At 37.5% G+C, this 26,069-nt stretch overlaps 1 protein-coding gene across 1 annotated transcript; it reads right to left on the minus strand.

The window, feature by feature from the left end:
- Window positions 1-4,696: 4,696 nt before the first annotated feature.
- On the minus strand, window positions 4,697-17,189 carry LOC148995824 (uncharacterized). Its single transcript, XM_089117179.1, has 4 exons — window positions 17,049-17,189; window positions 9,411-9,451; window positions 9,010-9,336; window positions 4,697-5,625 (listed from the first exon to the last, which is right to left on the minus strand). Exons 1-4 carry the CDS (start codon window positions 17,057-17,059, stop codon window positions 5,405-5,407), a joined length of 600 nt encoding a protein of 199 aa, XP_088973305.1. The 5' UTR covers window positions 17,060-17,189; the 3' UTR covers window positions 4,697-5,404.
- Between the last annotated feature and the right edge of the window lie 8,880 nt (window positions 17,190-26,069).

The following is a 26,069-nucleotide window of genomic DNA, read 5'->3' on the forward strand; positions in this document are numbered from 1 at the left end:
ATACTTTGATAACACTTTACTTGAAGGAGTGTTCATAAGACTCGTGATGACTCCTTCATAACCATGACATGACATCTGACTTCAATATGAAGTAAGGTTTATGCATGTGTATGACAACTGTCATTAAGTGTCTTTCACTCAATAATGACATGTTGAATGCAAATATGACATTGTTTAAGATGCCGTTGTTATGAAATCTTGAAATAAAACAATATATCATATCCTGTCAGTGTCTATGTCATGACAACTTGACATTAAATTAAGTTAAACCATCATGTGGTTGGCTTTGACATTGGCTGTCATGAGGCCATTATAACTGTGTCATGAATATTTTTCGTGACCTCAGCTACAGTGGTACTAATTGAATTTGTCATTAAAAAGTTATAACGGCTTCATGTCAGCCAATGTCAAAACCAACCACCTGACAGTTTAATGGAATGTTAACCAATAAAGCTAGGTGGTTTCTTAAATGATAATTCCGGTATTTAACATATTGAGTCTATTTTGTTGTTTGTTTTGAATGAAATAGAGTGGTGGATTTTTTTTAGAATCGCCTGTGACAGCGTTAGACTGGCTGTCTATGGGCATGCACAAACATGTCCTTAAAACAACCCTTAACGTTCATTTTCAAACCTGTGCAACTCACCGAGTGGTTGGTGGTGTTCGTTGATGATTAAAAACAAATATATCGGCACTATGTATGCTTTCAATCCGTGTTGTTTGCTATTGTGGAACTATTTATACAGATACCTCACAACCGCGTATAAACTTCCGCTTGATATTTGAGTCTGAAGCGTTAGCACACTCCCGACCACTTGATGGCGACAACCAGGACGCTGTACGGAACACGGTGTCTAGCGCACCGTAAAAAAAGTCCGGGAGCACAGTTGCTCTGCTCACGCTAGCCTTCTGAGAGACGGAGAACCTGAGAACCGAGCGAAAAGACTGCAACCAAATGTAAACAGACCCCTTTCCTTTCCCGGTAGCTAGCGCAGTAATATCAACGAGTCCTCCAGCAGACATCAATGTGATTTAAAAAAAATGACAAATAAAACACGGCAGAAACGGTATTTCGCTACGCTACTTATTTCAGAACATCAACGAACACCACCAACCACTCGGTGAGTTGCACAGTTTTGAAAATGAACGTTAAGAGTTGTTTTATGGACATGTTTGTGCATGCCCATAGACACCCAGTCTAACGCTGTCACAGGCGATTCTAAAATAGTCAAAAAGTCGAGACAGGACCCAATGTCAAAATTTCTACGTCCAACACTCTATTTCATTCAAAACAAACTACAAAATAGACTCAAGGTGTTAAATACCGGAATTATCCTTTAAGTTTGATAATTAATCTGCTATGTCATGTTTATGACAGGTTGTGTTGTCTTAGTAATGTCAAGTTGTCATGACAAAGACACTGATGGGTTATGATGTATTGGTTTATGTCCAGGTGTCATAACAAAGGCATCTTAAACAATGTCATATTTGCATTAAAAATGTCATAACTGAGTGAATGATACTTAATAACAGTTGTCATAAACATGCATAAAATCTCATTGATATGCATATGTCATGCCATGATTATGAAGGTGCCATGTTAGTCTTATTCACACCCTCGTCCAGAAGCTCCTGTAGGAAGGAGAGAATCTCCATAATGCCACAGTGCTGTGAGTCTTGGTTTTTAGCCAAGCACCACCCAGTAAACACTGACCACTTTAAAGGGTTAGTTCACCCAAAAATGAAAATTCTGTCAGTATTTACTCACCCTCATGTTGTTCCAACCCCGTAAGACCTTCGTTCATCTTCGGAAAACGAATTAAGATATTTAAGATATTAAAATCGCTCCTGCATACAGTCCATAGGCTTCTTGAGGGACTGGCTCTTGCCGTCCCCGAAAAGTCATAAAAGACATCGTTAAAATAGTCCAAGTGACTACAGGGGCTCAATCTTAAGTTTATCAAACGACGAGAACACTTTTGTGCGCAAAAAAACAACAAAAATAACGACTTTATTTCAACTATTCGTTTATTTCTCCCTCTGCGCGAGTCAGCTAACTAGTTTAATAGCGTAAGCTTCTGTTATTGTACGTCACACGCATCACACACACATGACCAGCGTCGACCAATAGTGAGCCTACGTGTGACGTAGCTCTACGCAATCACACTACGTTAACGGACTATAGGCTTATGGAGAAGGAAGTGAATAGTTGAAATAAAGTCGTTATTTTTGTTGTTTTTTTGCGCACAAAAGTGTTCTCGTCGTTTGATAAACTTAAGATTGAGCCCCTGTAGTCACTTGGACTATTTTACCGATGTCTTCAATTACTTTTCGAGGACAGCAAGAGCCAGTCCCTCAAGAAGCCTATGGACTGTATGCAGGAGCGATTTTAATATCCTAAATATCTTAATTTGTGTTCCGAAGATGAACGAAGGTCTTACGGGGTTGGAACAACATGAGGGTGAGTAAATACTGACAGAATTTTCATTTTTGGGTGAACTAACCCTTTAAAGCATAGAGTATAGAGCCGTCTAGTAGAGGGCACTCTAGCCGGTGTAATTGTACTTAACACTCCTGCTGGGAGATCAGCAGGTACCCGTTAATAGCCCATGCATGCAGGGCCCATAAGTCAGGGCGCGGGTGCCAAATCGCGCCCCTGGCCTGAGAGAGGAGATCCGTCCTCACTGGGATATCCCATTGGGCCAACTGCATCAGCTCCGGGAACCAAACCTGGTTCCTCCAAAGTGGCGGTACGAGGAACACAGAGCATTTGTCCTCCCTGATTCACTTGATCACCTGTGGCAGCAGTGCGATTGGGGCCAGCTGTGGCCCAGCGCATCCTTGTTTTTGTGAAAAAAAGCAATACACATTCTCTGATGATGCAAAGAGATCGAATCTGACAAAGCTGTCCCACAGTAGTTGTACTACCTGAGGGTGCAGGTACCATACATTGCCTCTGGACAGCATGTCCGGATCCGCAGCACGTGCACCGCTGTTAGCGAGCGGAGGTTGTGCTGAGACCACACAAGGAGGCGTTCTGCCAGTGCATGAAGGCTCCAGGATCTGAGACTGCCCTGGCAGTTTATGCTCCACGGCCTTCGTAATGAGGCGGAGCAGTTCAGCATTGAAGCTGGCCTGCACACCACTGGACTCTTGCAACGAAGGTGCGGGGTCCGTAGCAGTTGCTGCAGAGCAACCAATAGTCGTGCGAGTTGCCTCGCCTAGGTCTGCTCTGTGCAGCAATGCGTTTTAAATTAATGTAAAATTAAGGATAATTTTTGAGTTCAGTATTCTTGAGATAAGGGATTTTCCCATAGCATAAGTTCGCTTACGCAACACGAGAGTACTCTAGTAAGAGAACAGTGTCATGTAAATGGCCCCTCAGTTTATCTGAAGGTCTTCATATAGGGTCCATTTACACAACAACGTGCTAAAAACGGCAAAAAACAAAAACAACAAAATCCCTTGCATTTTTCACATTCATACGGCAAACATTGTCAAAGCGATCCCTGTTCACATGGATCCATGAAAGGCCATTAGATCTCACTCATGATGAAAACATGTTTTAGTTGATTGTGTCGTGCAAACGCCCGAGTGTAACTGAAAGCTCTGCATTCTTGTCAAGTTCTTACAGTGACAAACTGAAGTTAAGACATGAGAGGAATGTATGAGAGATACAGTAATTCATAAAATTATCACTTAAATAACTTTAATAAAATCATGTTAAAATAGTTTCTTCCTCACTGATCAATTCTTGTTATCAATGTTCAGTTATTGATAAACATTAGGCTTCAAGATGTTAATATTATTATAAAAGCATTGCTAGCTGCAAATCATAAAGAAAGATCACCCCTCACTGGTCCGCTGACCTGATCATCCGGGGTCAGTTAAAGGTGCTTTGAATCTAATAAAGCAAAAAAAAACAAAAAAAAAAAACAATGTTTTCAGATATTAAGGAAACATGCAGAGGTTATTTTACTTTAAACTTTTTAGCTCAGTCTGTAAGGATGAAAACAAGAAAAAGGAGTAGCTACAGATATGACAACAAAAAACAAAAACAATAATAACAATAAAGGTAATTTCTTGTAAAAGTCAACTATTCATTAATTAATTCTGGAATAAATTTTTATGTTCAATCAAACATTTGAAAGGCAATTAAATAACAAAACTCTGCAAATTAATGCAAAGTTCACTCTTTCGGTTTCGCTCCTCCTCAGGAAGGAGGCTACAACTGGAAGCTCCTGTTGTGCGTGTTCTGAAGTCATGACGACAGTGTGTTTGACATATAATTCAGGGAAATGTTTCATTTGAGGAGCAGAATGAAATTGTCATTGAAAGGAAAGCTTATCACACTCACGTAAGTTTGATTTAATTCATTCATTGCTGTTCATGTCAACTATAGCAAACAAAACCAAAAAACCCAAAGTAACCTAATTATTAAAACTAACATTATTATTTTCATACTTTATAGAACATAATTACACCAAAATAAATAGATGGTTTTGAACAAGCCAGGGGAATCTCAGCTTTAGAAAGCAAACTTTTACTCTTGAGATACACGATTACACATTACAAAAACTGAATAGTGGATTTATTCTTCACTGGGAGGATTTCTGTCAGACATAAAACAAGTTAGTCTTATAATAAATAAATAAATAAATAAATAAATAAATGTAAAAGTGTGTCTCAATTGCCAAATTCTTCTTTTGAAAAAAAAAAAAAAAAAAAACCAATGTAAATTTTCTCATCTGAAATCAAATCTGATTCAATAACATCCAACATTATTTGATTATTATTAATGGACGTCTTATCTTATATTCTCACAATACACTGAAAACTAAGGCTTACATTAAGTAATTCATTAAGTAATTATAAAGACTTTAGGTTTGTGAGCAACATAATAGGCAACCTAAATAACTTCAGAGGAGGGTCAAACTATCATAATTTCTTATACAAAAACTTGCAACTTTTTAACACAGTAAAAAAAAATATATAAACTGTCCACTGGAAATGAACAGTCTTATATAAATATGTGTATATCCGTTTGTGTGATTGTGTATTACGCACATCAACTATATCTGATATTACACAGGTGTTTGAAAAGTTTAGTGTGTGTGTGTGTGTATATATATAATCAATGGTAAATGTTTTAATTTTAACATTTATAATATAATTTATTACAAATACATGTAATATCGACAAACAAAACATGAAGTACACTTGTTTAGAATTAAGGCAGTAACATTGAAAGACTTATTGGTCCTTTACCTTTAAAATTTTTTTGAAGATCTCATTCTGCAATAACAGTGTATAAGGCAACAATATAACAGCTCAAAACAGTCGCAAGCAGCAGAAAGACCCAGAAACAGATGTAGAAACTTTTAGGCCTGAAATGTCATTTGAGTCAATGCGTTTTGTCTTCAGTCAAGACAGAAGAGAATGAGAAAGCTGGATTTTTTTTTCTTCGACAGTAAAATACAATTAAACCGCCTATTATAGACAGTATACTAAGTACAATTAATAGAATGAAAACCCAGCTCCATGATGTCTCCACACTGTCTGATCCAGTTTCACCTTCTGGGTTTTCATGGTCAGTGGATTTACTTTCTTTTCCTGCTGTTGATTCTGCAACAAAAAAAAAAAAACCTCACTTTGATAAAGGCAAGAGATTCATCTATAACTAGTCAAGTTGTTAATTAAAAACTTCATGGAAGCACTTTAGAATAATAGTCTGTCATGAATAAGAAACGATGCTGAAAGTAATTCAAGACTAATTAGTACTACTGGATTAACACTTCAGATACTATCATACTACTATATATTTTTACTCTGAATACAGGTCACAAAATGCATCACTTAGTCAAGTTTTACCTTGTGACTGTACAAACTACTAGTGATCTGGACCATTATTTTGAAGTGAAAATTACTATTTTATGACTATATTCAGAGTAAAAAAGTCTTCACTCAAAAATGAAAATTAGCCCATGATTTACTCACCCTCAAGTCATCCTTGGTGTTTATGACATTCTTCTTTCAGACAAATACAATCGGATTTATATAAAAATGTCCTGGCTCCTCCAAGCTTTATAATGGCAGTGCATGGCCATTTCTGTTTTTAAGTCCATAAAAGTGCATCTATCCATGATAAAGCTTAGAAGAGCCAGGAATTTACTCTGATTGTATTCGCCTGAAAGAAGAACGTTACACCTAGGATGGCTTGAGGGTGTTTAAATGATGGACTAATTTTCATTTTTGGGTGAACTATCCCTTTAAGATGCGTTTTGGTAGATCAGATCAGAAGTAGATGAGGGAGACACATTCCCGCTTGGTGTTTTAATACGTCTCTTCTGTCCTGATTTATGGCGGGTAAATGTATGAGCTTTTTCAGATCTTTCGATCTACTGGACGAAATTTGTGTGCGCAATTTACATGTGAACGGTAAAATAGAGAGCAGCAGTTTTAGTTTCTGCCCTGACAGCCACAAGACCAGTCAAACGCTGTGAGTGTGTGTTAGAAATCAGGAATGTTGAGAGAACATTCTGTTTGGTACGTGTTTCGTAAGTGAAAATCAAGCTTTTAATGTTGTTTATACTGTATGTCTATGTGGTGTTTTTAATGTGCTTTAAGACAAACCATGTTCAAATTAATGAGTCATCAGCATTGCTGAGTATTTTCTCTTTAAAACTGAAGTGAATCAAAGACATACTTAGGAACGCGGTTTGAAATCTGTGGTTTCTGATGTCACAAAGTACCTTGTAACCAATCAGGTCAATGTACCGCTGGGCTTTAGCATATATCATTCATTACCTGCTGCAAATCAGGAGAGTCTCAAGAGAAGCCAGGTTATCCTGGCGTATTGCTAAATGTACCAGAGTTTTCATATCAACAGAACAGTATGAATTGTGTATATGTATTTTCCGATGTTATGATAAACGATATGGCTTTCTCCACTGACGTTCTAAGTTGTTCAAACTCAAAGTGTTTCTGAGGATATTGGTTGTTAGAAGGCAGCTGTCTGACTCTGAGGTGGCGAATGGGTTTGTGTAACATAAGCAAAACATTATTAGCGGTTTAAAAACATAGTCAAGCAAAAGGATAATCATATTCATTACAGTTATGTGTACAGTGTTGTAGAGACCGATACTTAAAATGCATTACCATTCTGATACACTGACTTGTAGATGAGCCTGTATAAATTTACTCTTCCACTTAAAAAGACATCCAGCGATCCGAGTGAGTTGGTGTGAGTGAGTGGAGGTGGGGCTAATTTGCATATTCATAGATCCCCATAAAATGGGGCAAGGGTGTAGAGCACGGGTGCCCAATCCTGCTCCCGCCAAAGGACTGTCCTGAACAGTTAATCTCCAACCCTAATCAAACACACGTGAAGAAACCAAGTAAGGTCTTCAGGATCACTTGAAATGAAAGGCATGAAAGTGCTTGATTAGGGTTGAAGATAAACTGTGCAGGACAGTCCATCGACAGGAGCAGGATTGGGCACCCCTGGTGTAGAGTTACATTCAAGCTATTTTAAGGCATGAATTAAAAAAAAAATCACAGGAAAAAAAGTTCACATATGACATTTTGGTGATCAAAGATGAGTTTTAAGGGATTACATTATTGTCTACAGGGGGAATTTAAATCCTGTCTGGCTAGTGCACTTCACATAATGTTACTCATCAATGTTACACAATTTTATTCACGCTGCTAGGCAGCCTGGACACCATAAACCAAATTTTCACCTGAGATGGGGAACCAATCACAGAACGGGGAGGGAGCGGCAAGACGATGACGACGTCTAAGCGACACCGAAGCAGTTTGTTTATATCTATGGATCCATCTTGGCAGTGGACGCGAAGTTACCTTTTGATACAGTCTTTGTGTATACATACCGTAAAACTTCAAATAATAGCCCGAGCTTTTATTTTTCCAAATCGTTGAACTGCACTGGCTTGTTCCATGTGAAACTGCGGTCTTCCAACCTTTTACTATTGTGTCAATTGATTTGATTAATATGCACGAGGGAGAGAAAGCAAGACAGCGCTCGTGTTGTTTGAAGACATGAGAGTGCGCGCATGCAGCCGAAGCGCAGCAGTCATTCTATTCTACATCACTCACCGATCAAAATAGGCTTTGGTGAACAAAAAATTTGCTTTGGCGGCCGCCAAAAAGCAGACGATCTGAAGGGTTTTAGAAGATTAACAACCGAAAACTAAAAAACCCAACTTCTATTTGAGACCGGCTTTTATTTTCCCGAAACCTGTAGTCACACCAGGCGTGTGTAAAGCCCGGAACACACCAAGCCGACGGTCGGCCGTCTGGCAGATATTTTGCGTTGGCCAACTAAGTTTTCTCGGTGTGATACGCACGGTTCCGTGCCGTTGGCTGAAAATAGTCCTCGTCGGAATTTTAGTTCGTTGGCAAAATATAACGCTAGAGACCTTAATGTTAGGTTTGACATTTTACATCTTTACATATCTGTATTGGGAAAAGGGAGAAGAGAGAGTTCGGCAAGGCGGATTCGAACTCGCGTTCAGCGCATCAAAAAGCTGCTTTAAAGTACTTCATGTCCTACGACCTACGCCACTGTGTCTGTTACAAGACGGTTGTCGTTTTGCTGTAAAGACAGGCACTTAGTGCAAATATATGCTCCGTTATAGAGAATGTAAAAAAAAAAAAAAATGTTTTCTTCCCTTAGCTTGGGCCATGGCGAACTTCCAATAAATACATTTTATCAGACCGGGCAGGCCCTCGCGGCCTCGAAACACTACCGGCCCACCGGGAAAACTCCCGACTCTCCCGATTGCCACTCCGCTACTGAAAGAAGTCTCAGTCTTAAATTTGCTATCACTTACTGATTAGTTAAGCTTGTTACCATATTAGTTTATAGTAATATCTGAAGTGTTAATGTAGAACTACTCATTAATCCTGCATTACATAGTTTCTTATTAATGACCATTATTCTAAAGTGTTACCAATTTCATACAAGAATCAAGCATTTTTACACACCGTTGATGATCAGAAGTACAGTCTGAAGCTCAGATGAGTGTGTGATGAGGCAGCTGTATTTCCCTACATCAGTGTGAGTGAGATTGTTGAGTTTGATGGAGAAGTTTCCTCTCAGATACTCATCAGGCAATCTTTCAGCTCTGTTCTTGTAACGATGGTCCTGGAACTCTAGTGAATCTTCACCCTTGACTATATCATACACATGCTTGCTGCCATTGTGTCTCCAATGCACATTAATGTCTTGAGCTTTAAGATCATGTTCAGAGGAAGAACACGGCAGGAGAACCGAACCACCAATAACAGCCTGAACTTTTTCCTGCAGAGACACTGAAATGAAAGAAACGTTCAAAGACAGTCTGTGGCATGAATTTATCTTTCTGATGTGTCGTTCAAATACTAACCTTTGTTAATCAGCACCGCAAACACACAGATGAAACAGCAACTGCAGAGACAGAACAAACAAGTTCCTTTAACTTCTTCAATCTCAACCAGAACAGCATGATATTAGCGAAAGGCTTGTTTAAGATGAGCAAGTTCTAGTGATGGCCGGTTCGTGAACGAATCGAACCTTTTCGAACCGAATCGGTTCTTTTTAGTTTTTGGTTCTTTAACAGGTCAAACCAGTACACTAAATCGGACTGAATTGTTTGAAACAGCTCGCATCTTGCGTCAGCGCTAAACCACAAGTTACTAAGTTACTCACTTCCAGACATGCCTGACAGTCCCTCTGAATCAAAATAAACCAATATCCAGAAGTACATTTTATTCCAGTAACTCAAAAAGTTCACTGAACGGAAACATATGTTGGTGCTCGAGAGAAGTGATGAGCATGAGCAGCTGATACTGCGCATGCGTGTACTACCGAACGTACAGGTACAGCGGTTCTCGGATCACCAGTACAGAACCGAGAACTGTTTCTTTCGGACACGTTCGATATACTGAGAACTGATGAGGTGATGAGCTGAGCATGCGTGCAAATTTTTTCTGAGGGACGAAAAGTACGTTTCCTAAGTATTTAGTTGAACATCAGTAAGTTTAACAAAATAAAACATTTTGGAAACATGTTTATCACATAAGTACTGTATTATCACTGTATTATTTTAAAGTTTGGAAACAATGATTGGATTGTAAAACTGTCAAACTAAACATTTATTATTATACTAAAATAATATTTTCAGGAACAGCTCATTAATTTCTAAGTAATAATATAAATTTTGATGTTAACTCTTGCCAAGGTTTTGATGGTGCACTGCTTAGTAAATGTTTATAATGTGTTAACATAACTAATTAAACATCTATGTTTAATTCGTTATGTTAACACACTATAAACATGATGTATACAGTATACTGTATAGGCTACAGTAGGTTATATCAGCCCATTCTCACCCCCAAGGCGTCACCTAACTGACGCCTTGGGAAGCATTTGGACATGCTTCAATATCTGACGCTTTAGGCGCCCTTTAGCGTCAGTTAGATGACGCCCTAGGATCGCGTGTTCCCTACCCCCACCCCAGACCTAAACCTAACCGCGTCCTCTAACTGACGCTTTCCTTTAGCGTCAGTTAGATGACGCCGTAGGATCGCGTCATGTAAGTGACGCTAAAGGGCGCCTAAAGCGTCAAATATTGAAGCATGGTCAAAGGTGACGCCTTGGGGTGAGAATGCGTTGGTTATATTCTATGAAGGTAGATTTGTGTCTTTATTATTCAATCAAAAAAATGTTGCTTCAATCAAAAAAAATATTTTCAATTAAAAAAACCTTCACTTCAATGAAAAAAAAACTTTTCAATCAAAGAAAAAAAGTATTTGAATCCAAAAATATATTTGAGACTCAAAAAAATACATTTGAACACTGCTTTTCTTTGATTGAAAATGTTTTCTTTGATAGAAGTCAGGTTTTTTTTGTTTAAAGCAACCTTTTTAATTAAAGTAACATTGTTTTTTGATTGGACCATATAATGGGTAGGACATTTGTGTCTTTATCATTCAATCAAAAAAGAAGTTGCTTCAAACAAACAAACAACAGAATCAATACAAAAGTCACTTCAATGAAAAGATAAACATTTTCAAATATAGAAAATCATTTTTGAATGCAAATAAAATATTTGAGACTCCAAAAATTGCATTTGAACACCTTTTGTTTTAATTGAAAATGTTCTCTTTGATTGAAGTAATCTTTTTTGTGTTTGGGCCATACATGGGTAGGACATTTGTGTCTTAATCATTCAATTCCAAAAAAGTTGTTTCAATCAAAAAAAAAAAAATTTTCAATCAAAGAAAAAACTTTTCAAAAGCAAAAAAAAAAAATTATTTACCTCGTGTATAAAAAAAGTATTGAAGAGAATGTGTGTTTTCGTTGTTTTTGTTTTTTATTTGAAGTGAAAAACATTTAGAATTTCAAATTGTTTTGATTGAATCCTTTTTTTTTTTTTTGAAGTGCAAAAAGTTTTGAAGTTCAAACTTTTTTTTGATTGAATCATTTTGACACAAACCTTCCGCAGTGGGCGGGTGGTTCTCTGTTGGTCAGACATGTTTGATTGACAAGTGTCTACACCAACGACATCTTTCTGACAAAGAAGTCATGTTCGCCACTCGCCAGCAGCTTTTTTAGAGGGGATAAAATCTTTGCCTGGCAGGGGGATCTGCTACTCGACCGGCCACGGATATATGTGCCTTATATGCACTGCATTATATAGCGCCTGCCACTCGAACTTACACAATATTTACAGTAAATGCAGCGCATATTCCCCGACAGAACGGTACGCACAATAGGTCAATATTCACCATTAACCAAACGCTTTTCACCTGCCTAGCCACAAGATTTCTCACTGTTTACACCTATCAGACACTCCTAATGGTAGGCCTACACGTGAGCACACATACAGTAGGCTATACAATACAGATCTTATTTACACATTTATCATCTGATCATATATTTTATTAGTTCTTTTTGCCCGTATTGGAGCGCGTATAATAACGTGCAATCCATCTCTTATTTACCTTTTTGTCATCTTATATTATATTTTATTTGCTCTTTTTATGCGTATGGGAGTGCGCTCGCATTAAGCGTCGCGCCGGCCACACCAGTCACACGATCTCTCTCTATTTACACCTAATGGTAGCTACACGAAAGCACACATAGTGCAATACAGATCTCATTTACCCATTTATCGTCTGATCTTATATTTTATTCGCTCTTTTTATGCGAACGGGTCGTGGCTCTAAGCATCGCCAGCCATACCAGCCACAAGATCTCTTACTGTTTACACCTCAGACACTCCGATTGATGCACATGTGAAAACAGACAGTGCAATCCTGCTCTTAAGTATCTTTTTGTCATCTTATTTTATATTTTATTTGCTCTTTTTGTCCATAATGGAGCGTGCGCGTCACCTAGCGTCGCGCCTGCCACAAGATCTCTCACTGTTTACATGAGACACTCAGATGAGAGCAAATAAAGTCCAATCCATCTCTTATCTACCTTTTTGTAATTTTTTCTTATATTTTATTTGCTCTTTTTGCCCGTATTGGAGCCATCTTCGCAGTAGTGAACGCGCCGAGAGAAATGCTCATTTCATATGGATTAAATATAATCTGAGAGTAGAATAATCTATTTATTTTCGTTTTGAATTGTTTTGTTTAAAATTAGGCTAGACATTTCTACCTTTCTAGATGTAGCCTATTTATCATGTCTTTGAGAAACGTGCAAAGCAAAAAGTTCATGATTTTATTGCTATACCTATATGTTTGCTTTGCTTCTTATTTATTCAATCCTGGGAATTGGTTGATCAAACATTGATTAAAATCAAGATGCAATTTATTAAAAACGAAATTCACTTTAAAGAAAGGCTTTATTAAAAAAACAAACTTAAGGTGGTCAAAATCATTCTCCTTCAGAATGTCAATCGGAGAATCACGCAACTATGAGAAATATTGCGAAATCTTGTGACTGGCGCACCACGAAACGTGCTCCATTATGGGACAAACGAGCTAATAAAATATAAGATAAGATGACAAAAGGGTAAATAAGTGCAGGGTTGCGTTGTCTCTGTGTTTTCGTGCATCAATCGGAGTGTCTGGTAGGCTATGAGAACAGTGAGAGATCTTGTGGCTGGCCCGACGCTTAAGAGCCACGAGATGCGCTCCAATACGGGCAAAAGAGCGAATAAAATATAAGATAATATGTAAAAAAAAGTAAATAAGAGATGGATTGCACTTTATATGCTCTCAGAGTGTCTGGTTCACGTAAACAGTGAGAGATCTTGTGGCAGGTCGCTTAGTAAGAGCCATGAGACGCGCTCCAATACGGACAAAAAGATAAATTAAAATCATAGGCGTCATTTACGGGGGGGGGGGGGACGGGTGGGACATGTCCCCATAGATATGTATGCATGTCCCCAAAACTTTTTGCCAGGGTCGATTTTGTACCCACCACTTTTGAAACATCTCGCGGCGCCTACTCGAAAGAGAAAAAAAAATAATGAATGCGTCATTGTACCCAGCACTTTTGAAAATGCTCTTCCGAATACGTCTCTCCGTCCCCCAGCACATTTCAAACCAAACCAAACTGACGCCCGTACACAAGAGCAGGATAACACTGTCTGTGTGCTCTCGTGTATTAATCGGAGTTTCTGATAGTAAACAGTGAGAGATCGTGTGGCTGGTGTGGCTGGCGCGATGCTTAGAGCCACAAGATCAAATGATAAATAGATAATATCCTGTAGGGGTAAAAACTTGCTGGCGAGTGGCGAACATGACTTCTTTGTCAGAAAGATGTCGTTGGTGTAGACACTTGTCAATCAAACATGTCTGACCAACAGAGAAGCACCCGCCCACTGCGGAACGTTTGTGTCAAAATGATTCAATCAAAAAAATTTGAACTTCAAAACTTTTTGCACTTCAAAAAAAAAATTAATTATTCAATCAAAACAATTTGAACTTCTATTTTTTTTTCACTTCAAATAAAAAACGAAAACAACGAAAAAACACATTCTCTTCAATACTTTTTTTATTCACGAGGTAAATATTTTTTTTTTTTGCTTTTGAACAGTTTTTTCTTTGATTGAAAACAACTTTTTTCGAATTGAATGATTAAGACACAAATGTCCTACCCTGTATGGCCGAAACACAAAAAAGATTACTTCAATCAAAGAGAACATTTTCAATTAAAACAAAAGGTGTTCAAATGCAATTTTTGGAGTCTCAAATATTTTATTTGCATTCAAAAATGATTTTCTATATTTGAAAATGTTTATCTTTTCATTGAAGTGACTTTTGTATTGATTCTGTTGTTTGTTTGTTTGAAGCAACTTCTTTTTTGATTGAATGATAAAGACACAAATGTCCTACCCATTATATGGTCCAAACAAAAAACAATGTTACTTTAATTAAAAAGGTTTCTTTAAACAAAAAAAACCTGACTTCTATCAAAGAAAACATTTTCAATCAAAGAAAAGCAGTGTTCAAATGTATTTTTTTGAGTCTCAAATATATTTTTGGATTCAAATACTTTTTTTCTTTGATTGAAAAGTTTTTTTTTCATTGAAGTGAAGGTTTTTTTAATTGAAAATATTTTTTTTGATTGAAGCAACATTTTTTTTGATTGAATAATAAAGACACAAATCTACCTTCATAATATTCAACTGTATATTCAGGTTTCAGCTCAGCACACACAGGCCTATCCCAGATAGCAAACTGACATTGAATCAATGTGGAAACATGACATCGAAACAACGTTGATCTGAGATTGTTTTGCTCATCGAATTAACGCTGAACCAACGTCAGACGCGTCATTCTTTCAAAACTAACGGAAAATCAACTTGAAATCAACGTTACGAAAGCAAACCAATTTTCGATTTTCATTTAGCTTTGAAGAATGCCGCGTCTGACGTTGGTTCAACGTTAATTCGATGAGCAAAATCAACGTTGTTTCGATGTCATGATAGAGGTCGTTTCCACGTTAATTCAATGTCAGTTTGTCTGGGATGCTATGGTTCGCGAGTCGAGAACTGGTTGTTGCAGTTCTTGAATCACCAGTACAGAACCGAGAACTGTTTCTTTCGGACACGTTCGATACGGAGAACCGATGAGCTGGAGATACTGCGCATGTGTGATAGCACCGTCTCTGAACAGAACTTTCTTTCGGCCGGCTGATCCTGTGCTGATACATGAGCTGTACGGGTGAAACCAGGACTTAAATGAGAGGGCAAATTGACGAAATGTAAGTTTATTTAATAACAAATAAAATGATGAAGACCATTCATGCATTTTATATATTTAAAACATATAAAACATCCCTGTTAGCACATCGCCTAGGCTGCAGCAGCATTCGTTTTCAAAATGTAAATGTAAGAAACCGCCGGGATAATAGAATTGACGTCATTACATGATGACATAAAAGAACTGGTGAACCGTTTTTTTTAACCAGTTTATTAAAACGAACTGTCCGAAAGAACCGGTTCGAGGAAAGAACCAGACTTCCCATCACTAGCAAGTTCAGCACAGAACCAATCACCGGTGATCACAGTGTGGTGCATGCCACTTAGATATGCTGTCTGACCTACTGTGATGTCATACTAACATGCTAAACACTAACAGCCAGTCAGGTGGACAGGCAAACTAAGCTTGTTTTTTGGGCTGAGGGTGGGAGATCCTGTCAGTTTCCATGGGATCGACCAATAGGAAAACCTAACAATCCTCCTATCTATTTGCCATGGTCAAAATCAAGTCCCGCCCCACTTTTTTTTCTTGTTCTAGAAGCTATTTTTTAAAAAGACCACCTAAACGAAAATGTCCCAAGTTCAAGGGAACATGTAATTTAAAATAATTTTAGGTTTAAATTACTATGGAGAACATACATATTGTAAAAAGTTAAACTTAAAACAGACTGCTATTATTTTGCTTTACTAAAAGTAACAAGAGAAATCTAAGCGTATGCAATGTTATAAAAGTCTTGTCGTTCATTCAAATCAGAGTTTTTGTACTCTCACAATAACTAACCATAAACACCATAAGTAGTGAAATAGGACATTACTTTTCTGTGACCTCAAAGGAAGCAATATCCACAATAAAATCTCATTGGACAAAAGTTCGCCCTCCATATATTTGAATTATAAATCATGAATAAGGAGAGACTGTTTGTGTAATTTTATAATTAGATAAGATATAGTTTAGTTTAGAGGAATCTCTCTTTAACTGAGATTCAGATTATAGTTGGAATGATACGGAAGTTGCGATAGTCGTTTCTTCCCTGTTATAATGCATATTAGAGTAAAACAGCATCTTGAACAAGAATTTGTTTTTTTATTAGCGAGGGACTTAATTTTGTTGGTTTGGCTGCCCCGCCCTTATATGTCATTAAACTCGTCATCAGATTCTTTTTTTATTTTTAAAAAAAGCAATATTCAGGGCAATATTCCATTAAAATTATTGTCAATTTTGATTTCATCGTGACCATGTGGATTGAGATCACTGTTCAAATAAACTTTTAAAATGCATCAATTTACAATTAAATAAGAATATGTTTCCATGCATTTCACTTAGTATTTTATATTGAATGTTGCACCTTCATCATGTAAATGTTGAACTCGTCACTAAATATGATCTAGCAAATATTCTTAAGGGAGCATCTTTACCTAATACCCAACTGGTGAAAACTTGAATGTACTGTAAGATTAGGTTAACGAAATCACTTTAAAGTAAAGCATCGAGACACAAAAGATTGAAATTGAAAATACTAATGCTAAGTTAACTGCTAATGTTAATGCTATGACTGCGGCACAATTATATTTTCAGATATTTCCCTGCAGATAAACCCGTTAAACAATAAATAATCAATCCATGTTTAATGTATTAATAACGTAGCTGCTACAAAAGGTTTTTCCTATTGAATCTATCTTAAATCTTAAAATGTATAAAAAGGAACAAAACAAAACAGACCAGGCCAAATGTAAACACGAGCGCGTCTACATCAGGACTTCTTTTCCGGGAGACGATGCATTTTGAAAAAAAATAATTTAATTAAAAAATTGTAAACATACCTGATGACCATGGTGCCACGGTATAAAATTCATATATTAATATTTCTGAAATACTACTCTTTTCGACGGCAGATCCGGGAAATCGAGACTCCGAACGAACTCTTCTTCATATGTAAGTTTACTTCCTGGTTACAAATTAAAATGAATAGTGACGCCTGCTGCGCTGGAGTGTTGCGAAGATGGAAAATTTAAAATAAGGGTAAAAAAAATAAAATAAATAAATAAATAATTCTTTGAAGTAGGCTGCTATTGCGTACCTTTTTTTTTAACAATGGCGAGACAACTATTTGCAATGTTGAATACCAAAATTTAAGCTAATTTTAAAGTCCCCGTGAAATCAAAATTGAACCTATTTACTTTGTTAGCGCATATTACCAGTCTTGTGGTGAACAATTAATCCGTGCAAGTAAATATATATTAAAAAAATGTTTTACCTTGGTAATCTTTAATCAAAATCTGAAAAGTTACTTCCGGTCTGGAACGGTTGATGACGTAGGTTTCACAGTTTGGGTGGGGAAACGCTTAACCACTCCCCTCAAACCGTTAGTTTGCTATGAGCGAGAGATGGAGAGGAGGAGCGCTAGAGTAAAACCCTGCCCTCTGTTCAATATTCCGTTTCACTTGGAAATACGTCACAGCACGGGAGAAAAATCGTTTGCAACTTCCGGTTCACGGGGACTTTAAACCGTAGCCTACACACAAATTGCATGCGTAGACTACAAAGTAGGCTACGTAGACTAGATGTGTGTTTATACATAAAAAGGAAAGATGGAAAGAAAAAAAATTTCAATGTAAATTAGAAATAATGTTTCTTCCGCACTTTCGAAAGCGTCTTTGAACTATAATACATTAATTGATTTTAAAACTGAAATGGGCATTACAGAACGCCTGTCATAAATTGGTGAAGATCGAGGTTGTTCCCCTTTTGCATCTTTCACGAGTTCACACGTACATGAAATCAAATATAATTTTAATGCGTATTTGGCTTGCTGTCCGGGGAAGGGCTCTGAGCTCGGAATTTTGCCCGAACCCAGAGTACTCCCCGCTATACTGGGGTAGACCCAGACCCAGGTGATGGGGTGGTGGAGGGATGCTGAGAGACTTGTTGTGAGACAGGAGGTGAGAGAAGCTTTATTTATACCGGCTTCCTTCATTGGTTGATTACCTGAACATGCTCCTCCCGAACTTTGTTTACATAAAACTTCATCTATCTAGACTTCTAGTAAATATATAGACATCTATAAAACTTCTAGTCTACCTATCTCACTCGGGTCACACTGTCAGTAAAAGGGTCCCTTGACATGGCCAGTAGCACATTGAGAAAGCTTTCGCAAAGGACAAGGGAATGTTCCTTTCTCTACCTTACTGTAAAAAATTTTCCTGTAAATTTTACAGTAAAATACTGGCAGCAGGGCAGCATCATATAATGCAGGTCTATGGTCACCACCTCGAGCATGCACAGAGAAGTCCAAATTAAACATGATTTAATGACTCGTAAATGTAAGTACACACTGATGGCCTAAGACACGAAACGAGCGGTTTGTGTGAGAAAACGAATGACGTACGAGACGAGTGACGTATACGCGCGAGAGATCACTTCCGTTTGTCTTAGGCCATAATGTGTACTTACATTTACGAGTCATTAAATCATGTTTAATTTGGACTTCTCTGTGCATGCTCTTTGAGGTGGTGACCATAGACCTCCATTATATGACTGACAGACAAGAACGGTTCGACCTAAAAATGTCAAAATTGAAAATACTGTGGAAACAAAGACACCTACATCTTGGATGCCCTTGAGGTGAACTAAAACATCTCAAAAATTAATTTCAAAGTGAACAATCCCTTTAAGTCAACCCAGAAATTGAGTACATGTGTAAAATGTACTGAGGTTGTTAAGAATGCAATAATTACCTTTAAATGAACTCCAAGGTGTAGGCTGGCTCCTCCTGATTGAATATGTAATAATATGCAGTGAACAGTAGCAAGGCCAGACAGGAAGCTGGGCTGAATGCTCTCCTCACACACAACTTGGCCCTCCAGTGTCCTCTTGTCAAAGTGTCTCCTAAAACAATACCACATGTGACAATAGTTTATTTTTTACTATACCATTTTTATGTTTCAGCATTTTAAATCTAAACTATATTTTAGTATTCAGAGTGCAGGAACTCTTTCTTTTAAATAAAATTAACAAAGGAAGTATGAAAACAAATAAGCAAATTACACACAGAGAGTAACTTAGGCTAACGTTATAGCTAAAATATATAGGATATATAGCTTATATTCGTACTGAAATATAAGGGATTTTCACACCGGAATATTAAACATAACGTTACGACACAGCAACATTCATAATCTGTTTTTTTTTTTTTCCATTTCGGCGCCCATTTTAACAGATTACTTGATTTTGATTTGATTTACACCATAAAATAATCACGGCGAAGTGTGCTGATCAACACGAAGATCGTGTGAATACCGACTGTTGTCAGAAAGTCACTTACCAGTTGAGAATCACTCCTCTTGGCGCTATCCGAAAGTCGACGACACGACCGTTGAAGATCACAATGCCTCTGTGTCGATTTGAAATTTACAGCAATATTCTGTATTTTGAATCAAACCGCCACGCGGCCCCAGAGTGCATTGCAGTTTACAGCAAAATGCTGTATTATTAGAAAACAGCCAGCTGCTGTAAAATATTGCTGTAATTTTTACAGCAACTCATTACAGTGTAACTGAAAAAAAAAAAAAAACATTCTATATAGTATGAGTATGTAATCCGCACGTACAGCATTCGCCATGTTTTCATTATCATGATCTACCTGCGTTAGTAGCGTCACCTCACTGCCATTCACAAATCCTCTCCTGTGGCCTCATGGGACAGTAAAGTGTCCATCAAAAGCACACTTCTGAATCTCGTAGAACATATTGCGTGCATAATTTTTATTGGGTTGGCTTGTGCATTTTATTTTAGCTTCAGAAATGTGATGTAATTTCTGGTAAGTGATCATCAGTACTCTCTGGTATTTGCGATACATTTAGATATTTTTTAGGGAGTGAATGTTCCAGTTTACTGGAAGGATTTTGCGATAGAGACAGCCCTTAAAATGACGACTCCCTCATCAGTGCCCTGACTACTGAACTAGGGAGCCGATAGAGACGCACCATTAGTTTTGTCACGGCCACGACTATTAACTCACGGGTAGCCTATGTGATGATAGGTTGTGGGCAAGAGAATGACAAGATAATGTTTATGACATGCATTTATAATAAGCTAGTCGTGGCCTTGAGCCGAAGGAACAACATCCTTTTCTAGTGGACACAACTTCTTATGATAAAGCAATTACATCAGTTTCTCGTTGCCACAAGTTTAATGTGCTAAAAATCTGTGTAACCATCAACTTGATGCAGGAAAGAGAGCCCGATATTTTTTGATGTGGTTCAATAGGCCTCCTCTTCTTCGTTTGAATGCTTATCCTCATCTCTGGACATCTTGTGAACCTGCCGATGACCTCGACCACCCTCTTGAGCATTATTTAACTATAGCAGCAGCTTAAAGTCAAAACAGTTTCTCCTTCTCTGGTCTCCCAGAGATATGTTTGTCTGAACTGAATTCACTGTTTTTGGCAGCCAGCTCAAAGAAATGTAGGGCCGATTTTCTTGTGCGGCTTGATATCGGGTACAAGCTGATCAAGTTAAATCCACCAAAAAAAGATGTCAAGTTTGTCTCTCCCTCAGTTTGTCGCTTCAGTCGCTGTTTTAAAATCAGAAGATGAGAAATTGTCTAAGTGATGATGTAAACACTGCCGGCTCAAGAACACTGACCTGATATAATACACACGGTGCCTTCATTACGTACACCTAGATCTGTGTTGGACCTTTTGCCTTCAATTCTTCGTGGCATAGATTCATCAAGGCACTTGAGACATTCCTCAGAGATTTTGGTCCATCTTGACATGATTGAATCCCACAGTTGCTACAGATTTGTTGGCTGCACATTCATGATGTGAATCTCCCGTACCAGAACGTCACAAACCTGCTCTATTCATTCATTCATTCATTCAACTTTATTTGTCCCCAGGGGGAAATTTGAAGGCACATTACAGTAGCTTACATAAGCACATTGCACAACCAACACTACACAGCACATATCATTAAAAAACTAAAACCTGAAGAAATCATTAACTCCTATTAAAGTTCAAGTTCATAAGCTGGACGGCCCTCGGGATGAAGGTTACTTTCCTCCTCTGTGTCCGACAAAGCGGACAACGGAGTCTGCTTCCCGAGGGTAGCCATTCAAACTCCGAAAACAGAATGTGAGAGGGGTCATTAATAATCCTACGTGCCACCTTTACAGTCTGTTGGTCGCATAAGGCAGTAAGAGTACGAACAGGCTGGTCAATGATCTTTGAACAGACCTTAACCACGCTCGACAGACGGTTCCTGTTTAGGAGAGTGATGGAATGAAACCAGCTAATAAATGAAAAAGTTATTACATTTTCAATGAAAGAATAATAAAATGTCTTAAGAATAACTTTGTTAACCCCGAATGACTTCAACTTCCTAAGTAGATATTGTCTCTGATGACACTTTTTAAGGATTTCCTCTGTATTGGTGGAAAACCTTAGCAGGTTATCGAAGGTCGATCCCAGGTATTTGTATGTCGCCACTATCTCCACTGGCTCCTGCTGAATAATAGTGGTGACAGCCTCTGCTAATTGTCTTTGTTTGGGTGAGAAGGTAACAATCATGTCTTTGGTTTTATCTATGTTCAGCTCAAGACAAGACTTTCCGCACCAAATTAAAAAGTCCTGCAGGGCTGGTCCGTGATGTTGTACATTACTGGAAAGCAGAGACAAGAGGACTGTATCATCAGCAAATTTCACACAATGGCAGTTTGGCTGGACGGATCTACAATCATCAGTGTAGAGGATGAAAAACAGTGGAGAGAGGACACAGCCTTGTGGAGAGCCTGTGGAGGTGAAGAGGTTGTCCGATAGGGTGTGGTTCACCAATACCCTCTGTGATCTTTTGGTGAGGAAATCTAGAATCCACAGGATGAGTTGGTGGTTGAGGTGGAAGCGTGTGATAAGCTTCTCTTCTATTGGATTCTGGTGACTGTGGAGGCCATTTGAGTTTAGTGAACTCATTGTCATGTTCAAGAAACTAGTTTGAGATGATTTGAGCTTTGCGACATGGTGCATTATCCTGCTGGAAGTCATAAAGGAATGGACATGGTCAGCAGCAATACTAATCAGGTAGTAAACTCCAAAAGATGCTCTGTTGGTGGAGCTCAAAGTGTGGCAAGATTATTTTCCTCATAGCATTACACCAGCAGCAGCCTGAACCAATGACATGCAGGATCCATGTTTCTTGCGTTTTACACCAAATTCTGACCCTACACGCACGGAAATGAAAAAGTTATGTATGGACTTATCTAACTCTGGGGGATACTGTGAAAAAGCTAAAGTCAGTGTGTTCCTTTAAGAGCAACACAAAAGCACACTCACACATTCAGTCAGCATAAGGACTCACCTACTTACCTGTCTTACCTGTGTTATCATTCATATTTTTATGCTCCATGACCACGCTCATCTATCTCAAGTACTAAACCTGTTCATCATTCCCATCTCCATTGATAATCTACCCGTCTCTCTTATTTTCTATCTGATTATTCTGGCTTTATTCACATTGTATCCAATTGTTTTTCAGATATGATAGGAATGACTGACTGACAATAACGGTCAAAACAACATAAGGTGGATAAGAATAGATGGAAACAGTGAGTGGAGCCGATCCGCATCTCCTGAGTTCACAGAAGAGGGACCGAAAGGATGACTGTCACTTTAAGGCAAAACTAAACCGTGACAAAGTCAAAAAGTAAAAATATCTCAAGGTGAGTCAAGAGTTCTCAGAGTTGTGCTTCTTGGCAGGGAGCAGCAGTTTATTCACCGTTTTTGTATTTCTGTTTAAGGTGCTGATAAACTTTTTTAAAGGAAAATTAAAATAAGCTGTGTTTTAAGTTTTTTTTCTTAGCTTGAAGCAAATATTAGTAAACATATTCAAGATACTGTTTTATTTGCAAGAACTATAACTGGAGTATAAAGTCTAAGCTTTCTCAGATCACAAAAGACTCAAAAGTCTTGACTATTTTGAAGTACATTTTTAGATTAATAAAAATACCTGCTGCGCATGTCTGATTATTTCACCAATAGTTACTGTTGACATCTTTTACTGTACATCTGATGACATCTAGAACACATCCGTACGGAAACGGAAAAAGTTTAAAATACTTTGCTTAAAAAAAGTATTTCTCCCTAATTTGATATACTAGTGTGTTATATATTATAATACACTATTAATGATATAAGGCATCATGATGAACAGGAATGTTTAATGATTTCTGTCTTCAGACAAACACATAGGTCTGTAATGATGAGACTGAGGCGAATGAGGTGGATTTGCGGATGTTTTAGCAGCAGGTTTTAAAGACAGAAACGTTTAGCCAGGCAATAGGTCATAACCTAGAGACATACACAAGGTCAATCCAAAAGAGGTAAGCAAACAAGCAAGAGGTCCAAACACAGTCATAAGTCCAAAACAGGCTACCAAAGCAGAAGGGTAATCCAATAGACGGAAATCAGAAAACAATGGAAACGCTCAGTAAAGCAAATGAACTGGCAATACTATGCCAAAGGGCAAACTCACAATATCTTCTTAGATACTGTTCAAACAGGAAATGCAAGTAGAAGCAGATGGAACGGTACACAGTCAATACTCAGGCGAGGGCTCCCTCTGCTGGTGTGGCATTGCAGGTCCTAAAGGCCTGCTCCTGTTTCTGTGCTCTTATTTGCATTTGGCCTGGTTTGTTAATTTTACTTTATTTTATGTTATTAATAGATTGAAGGTGCATTCAGTTTAGCTAGAGTTAGCATCGTTTTTAAGTACCATAACAACAATTATGTTTGACGCTGCACCGCAGGCTATCAATGTGAATCAGCATTCTTGAGTTGCATGTAAATTACACTGATAGTGAGTTTTAGAGCGCGATTAAAACAATAGTTAAATATTAAAGGGATAGTTCACCCTGAATGCATGGTTTACCCACCCTCAGCCATCCTAAGAGTACATGACATTCTTCTTTCAGACGAATACAAGCACACAATCCCCCAGAGCCTTGTGAATAACATTTATCATGGATAGATGCACTTTGATGAACTTTAAAAAAGAAACAGCCATTAACTGCCCATTCGGACGTTTTTGAGCCCTCACGACCTAAAAATGCATCAGACACAGCCCATGACTGTTGCTAGTGTGATGATTGACTGGTTGTTAAACTTCCTAACACTTTGTATTTTTCTTCTGTTTTTACAGTTGTTATTTCATCTTTGTATCTGCAGTGCTTCTAAATATAGGTGAGCACCTGAACAAAACATTTGAAAAATAGGAATAATGTTTTATATAAATGCCACTCTCAAATAATAGAGAGTGGCATGATTTACATGCACATGATTTAGTCATGGACAGTGGTGCCATGTGATTGAAACAAGTAAAACTAAATAATTTCCACCAAAATTAATAGTGTGTAAAAATGGTTGACATTAATGTATGACGTTTTCAATTTTAAGCGTTGTATAAATGAAGTGGATGATCAGACGGTTGAAGTTCACTATTAATGTTTCAGTCTGAATACAGCTGTATGGATTCGTTGCCTTTATCACAGTGCAATATTGTTGTTGTTTTTCTTCACTTTTTCTTGCAGAATCAGCAGACAGTGGAGACATCATTGCTTTCGCTCTGGGTTTGCATTGTGTTACCTGTAATTGATCATATTTCTCTTTAGAAAAATAATTAAAACTGCCTTATTCCCTTCTTTCATGACTGAAGGAAACAAATGACATAAACACAATATACAATTTGACTTTTCACATTCTCTAACTTTTCTAGCATTTTTTAAAATATATATTTTGCTGAATTATGACAAGCTTTGCATGGCATTACTTGGTTTTCATGGAACATGGTTTTCTAAAGGACAAATGAGTCTTTACCACAAGTGTTCTTTCATTGTGTTGTGTTTACTGTTGTTAAATCTTTTTTGAGATCTTTATGGATTATTAGATCTTTCTTAAGATTAAAACTGCACTTCATATTTTCCTTGTGTGTTTGTGGACTTTGTAGTTCATGTTGTTTAGTTCCCCATGTGTTTCATGACAATACCATTTACAAAAATGTGATTTATTAATTCCTAATTATTAATCAGTCAAATGCTCATACAGTGTGCACAAGACATCATGCAATAATTAAATCGAATAGGACATATAATATCTCATCTGCAGAATATGATGTTGAAATTTAGAATTTATATTAAACTTGGTGTTGGTCCTTTTCATCAAAGCCATTCAGACATATGAATACAAATCATAACTTTTTATATAAACTGAAAAGTTTTTTTCTTATTATTGTGCATCAGGATTATTCATTAAATAAGCTCAGTCAAGCTCTTCCTCTGTGTGAACTGATCCTCTGAAAATGACACTAGATTCATGTGAATATAAAAGTATTAAGTGTGCAGGTGCTTTACATGATGTCTAATGCCCTGAAATGAAATGTGTAGATCTAGTAAAAGAAGTGTTACAACGGGTACGGGTGTCCACTTGAGGTTAAGAAAACTGTGAGAATTGAGATACATAAACATATAAAGGTTTTGACTCTTGGTTCAGTTAAACATCCACTCTAGACGAAGGTGAGAGAACCGACCAGTGGAGCATATTTGTGGTTTTGGTTCAGAACCTCAGCTGAGTTTTCCACTCTGCAGACCATAGGCTCTTTTTTATTTCTAAATATTTTTTTATTTTAGTAACAAATGTAACAATTAGCACCAGTCTTGTCTGATATTACAATGTAAAATAATTTATTCTTGACATGAAGTATATAAAGCACATGATATTTTAAGAACATGTTATATAATCAAACACAGATGCAGTCGCTTAATATCATCCACGCCAGTGAACTGAAAGAGCAACA

Source organism: Pimephales promelas, chromosome 2 (genome assembly GCF_988280905.1).
Source record: "Pimephales promelas chromosome 2, fPimPro1.hap1.1, whole genome shotgun sequence".
NCBI lineage: Eukaryota > Metazoa > Chordata > Actinopteri > Cypriniformes > Leuciscidae > Pimephales > Pimephales promelas.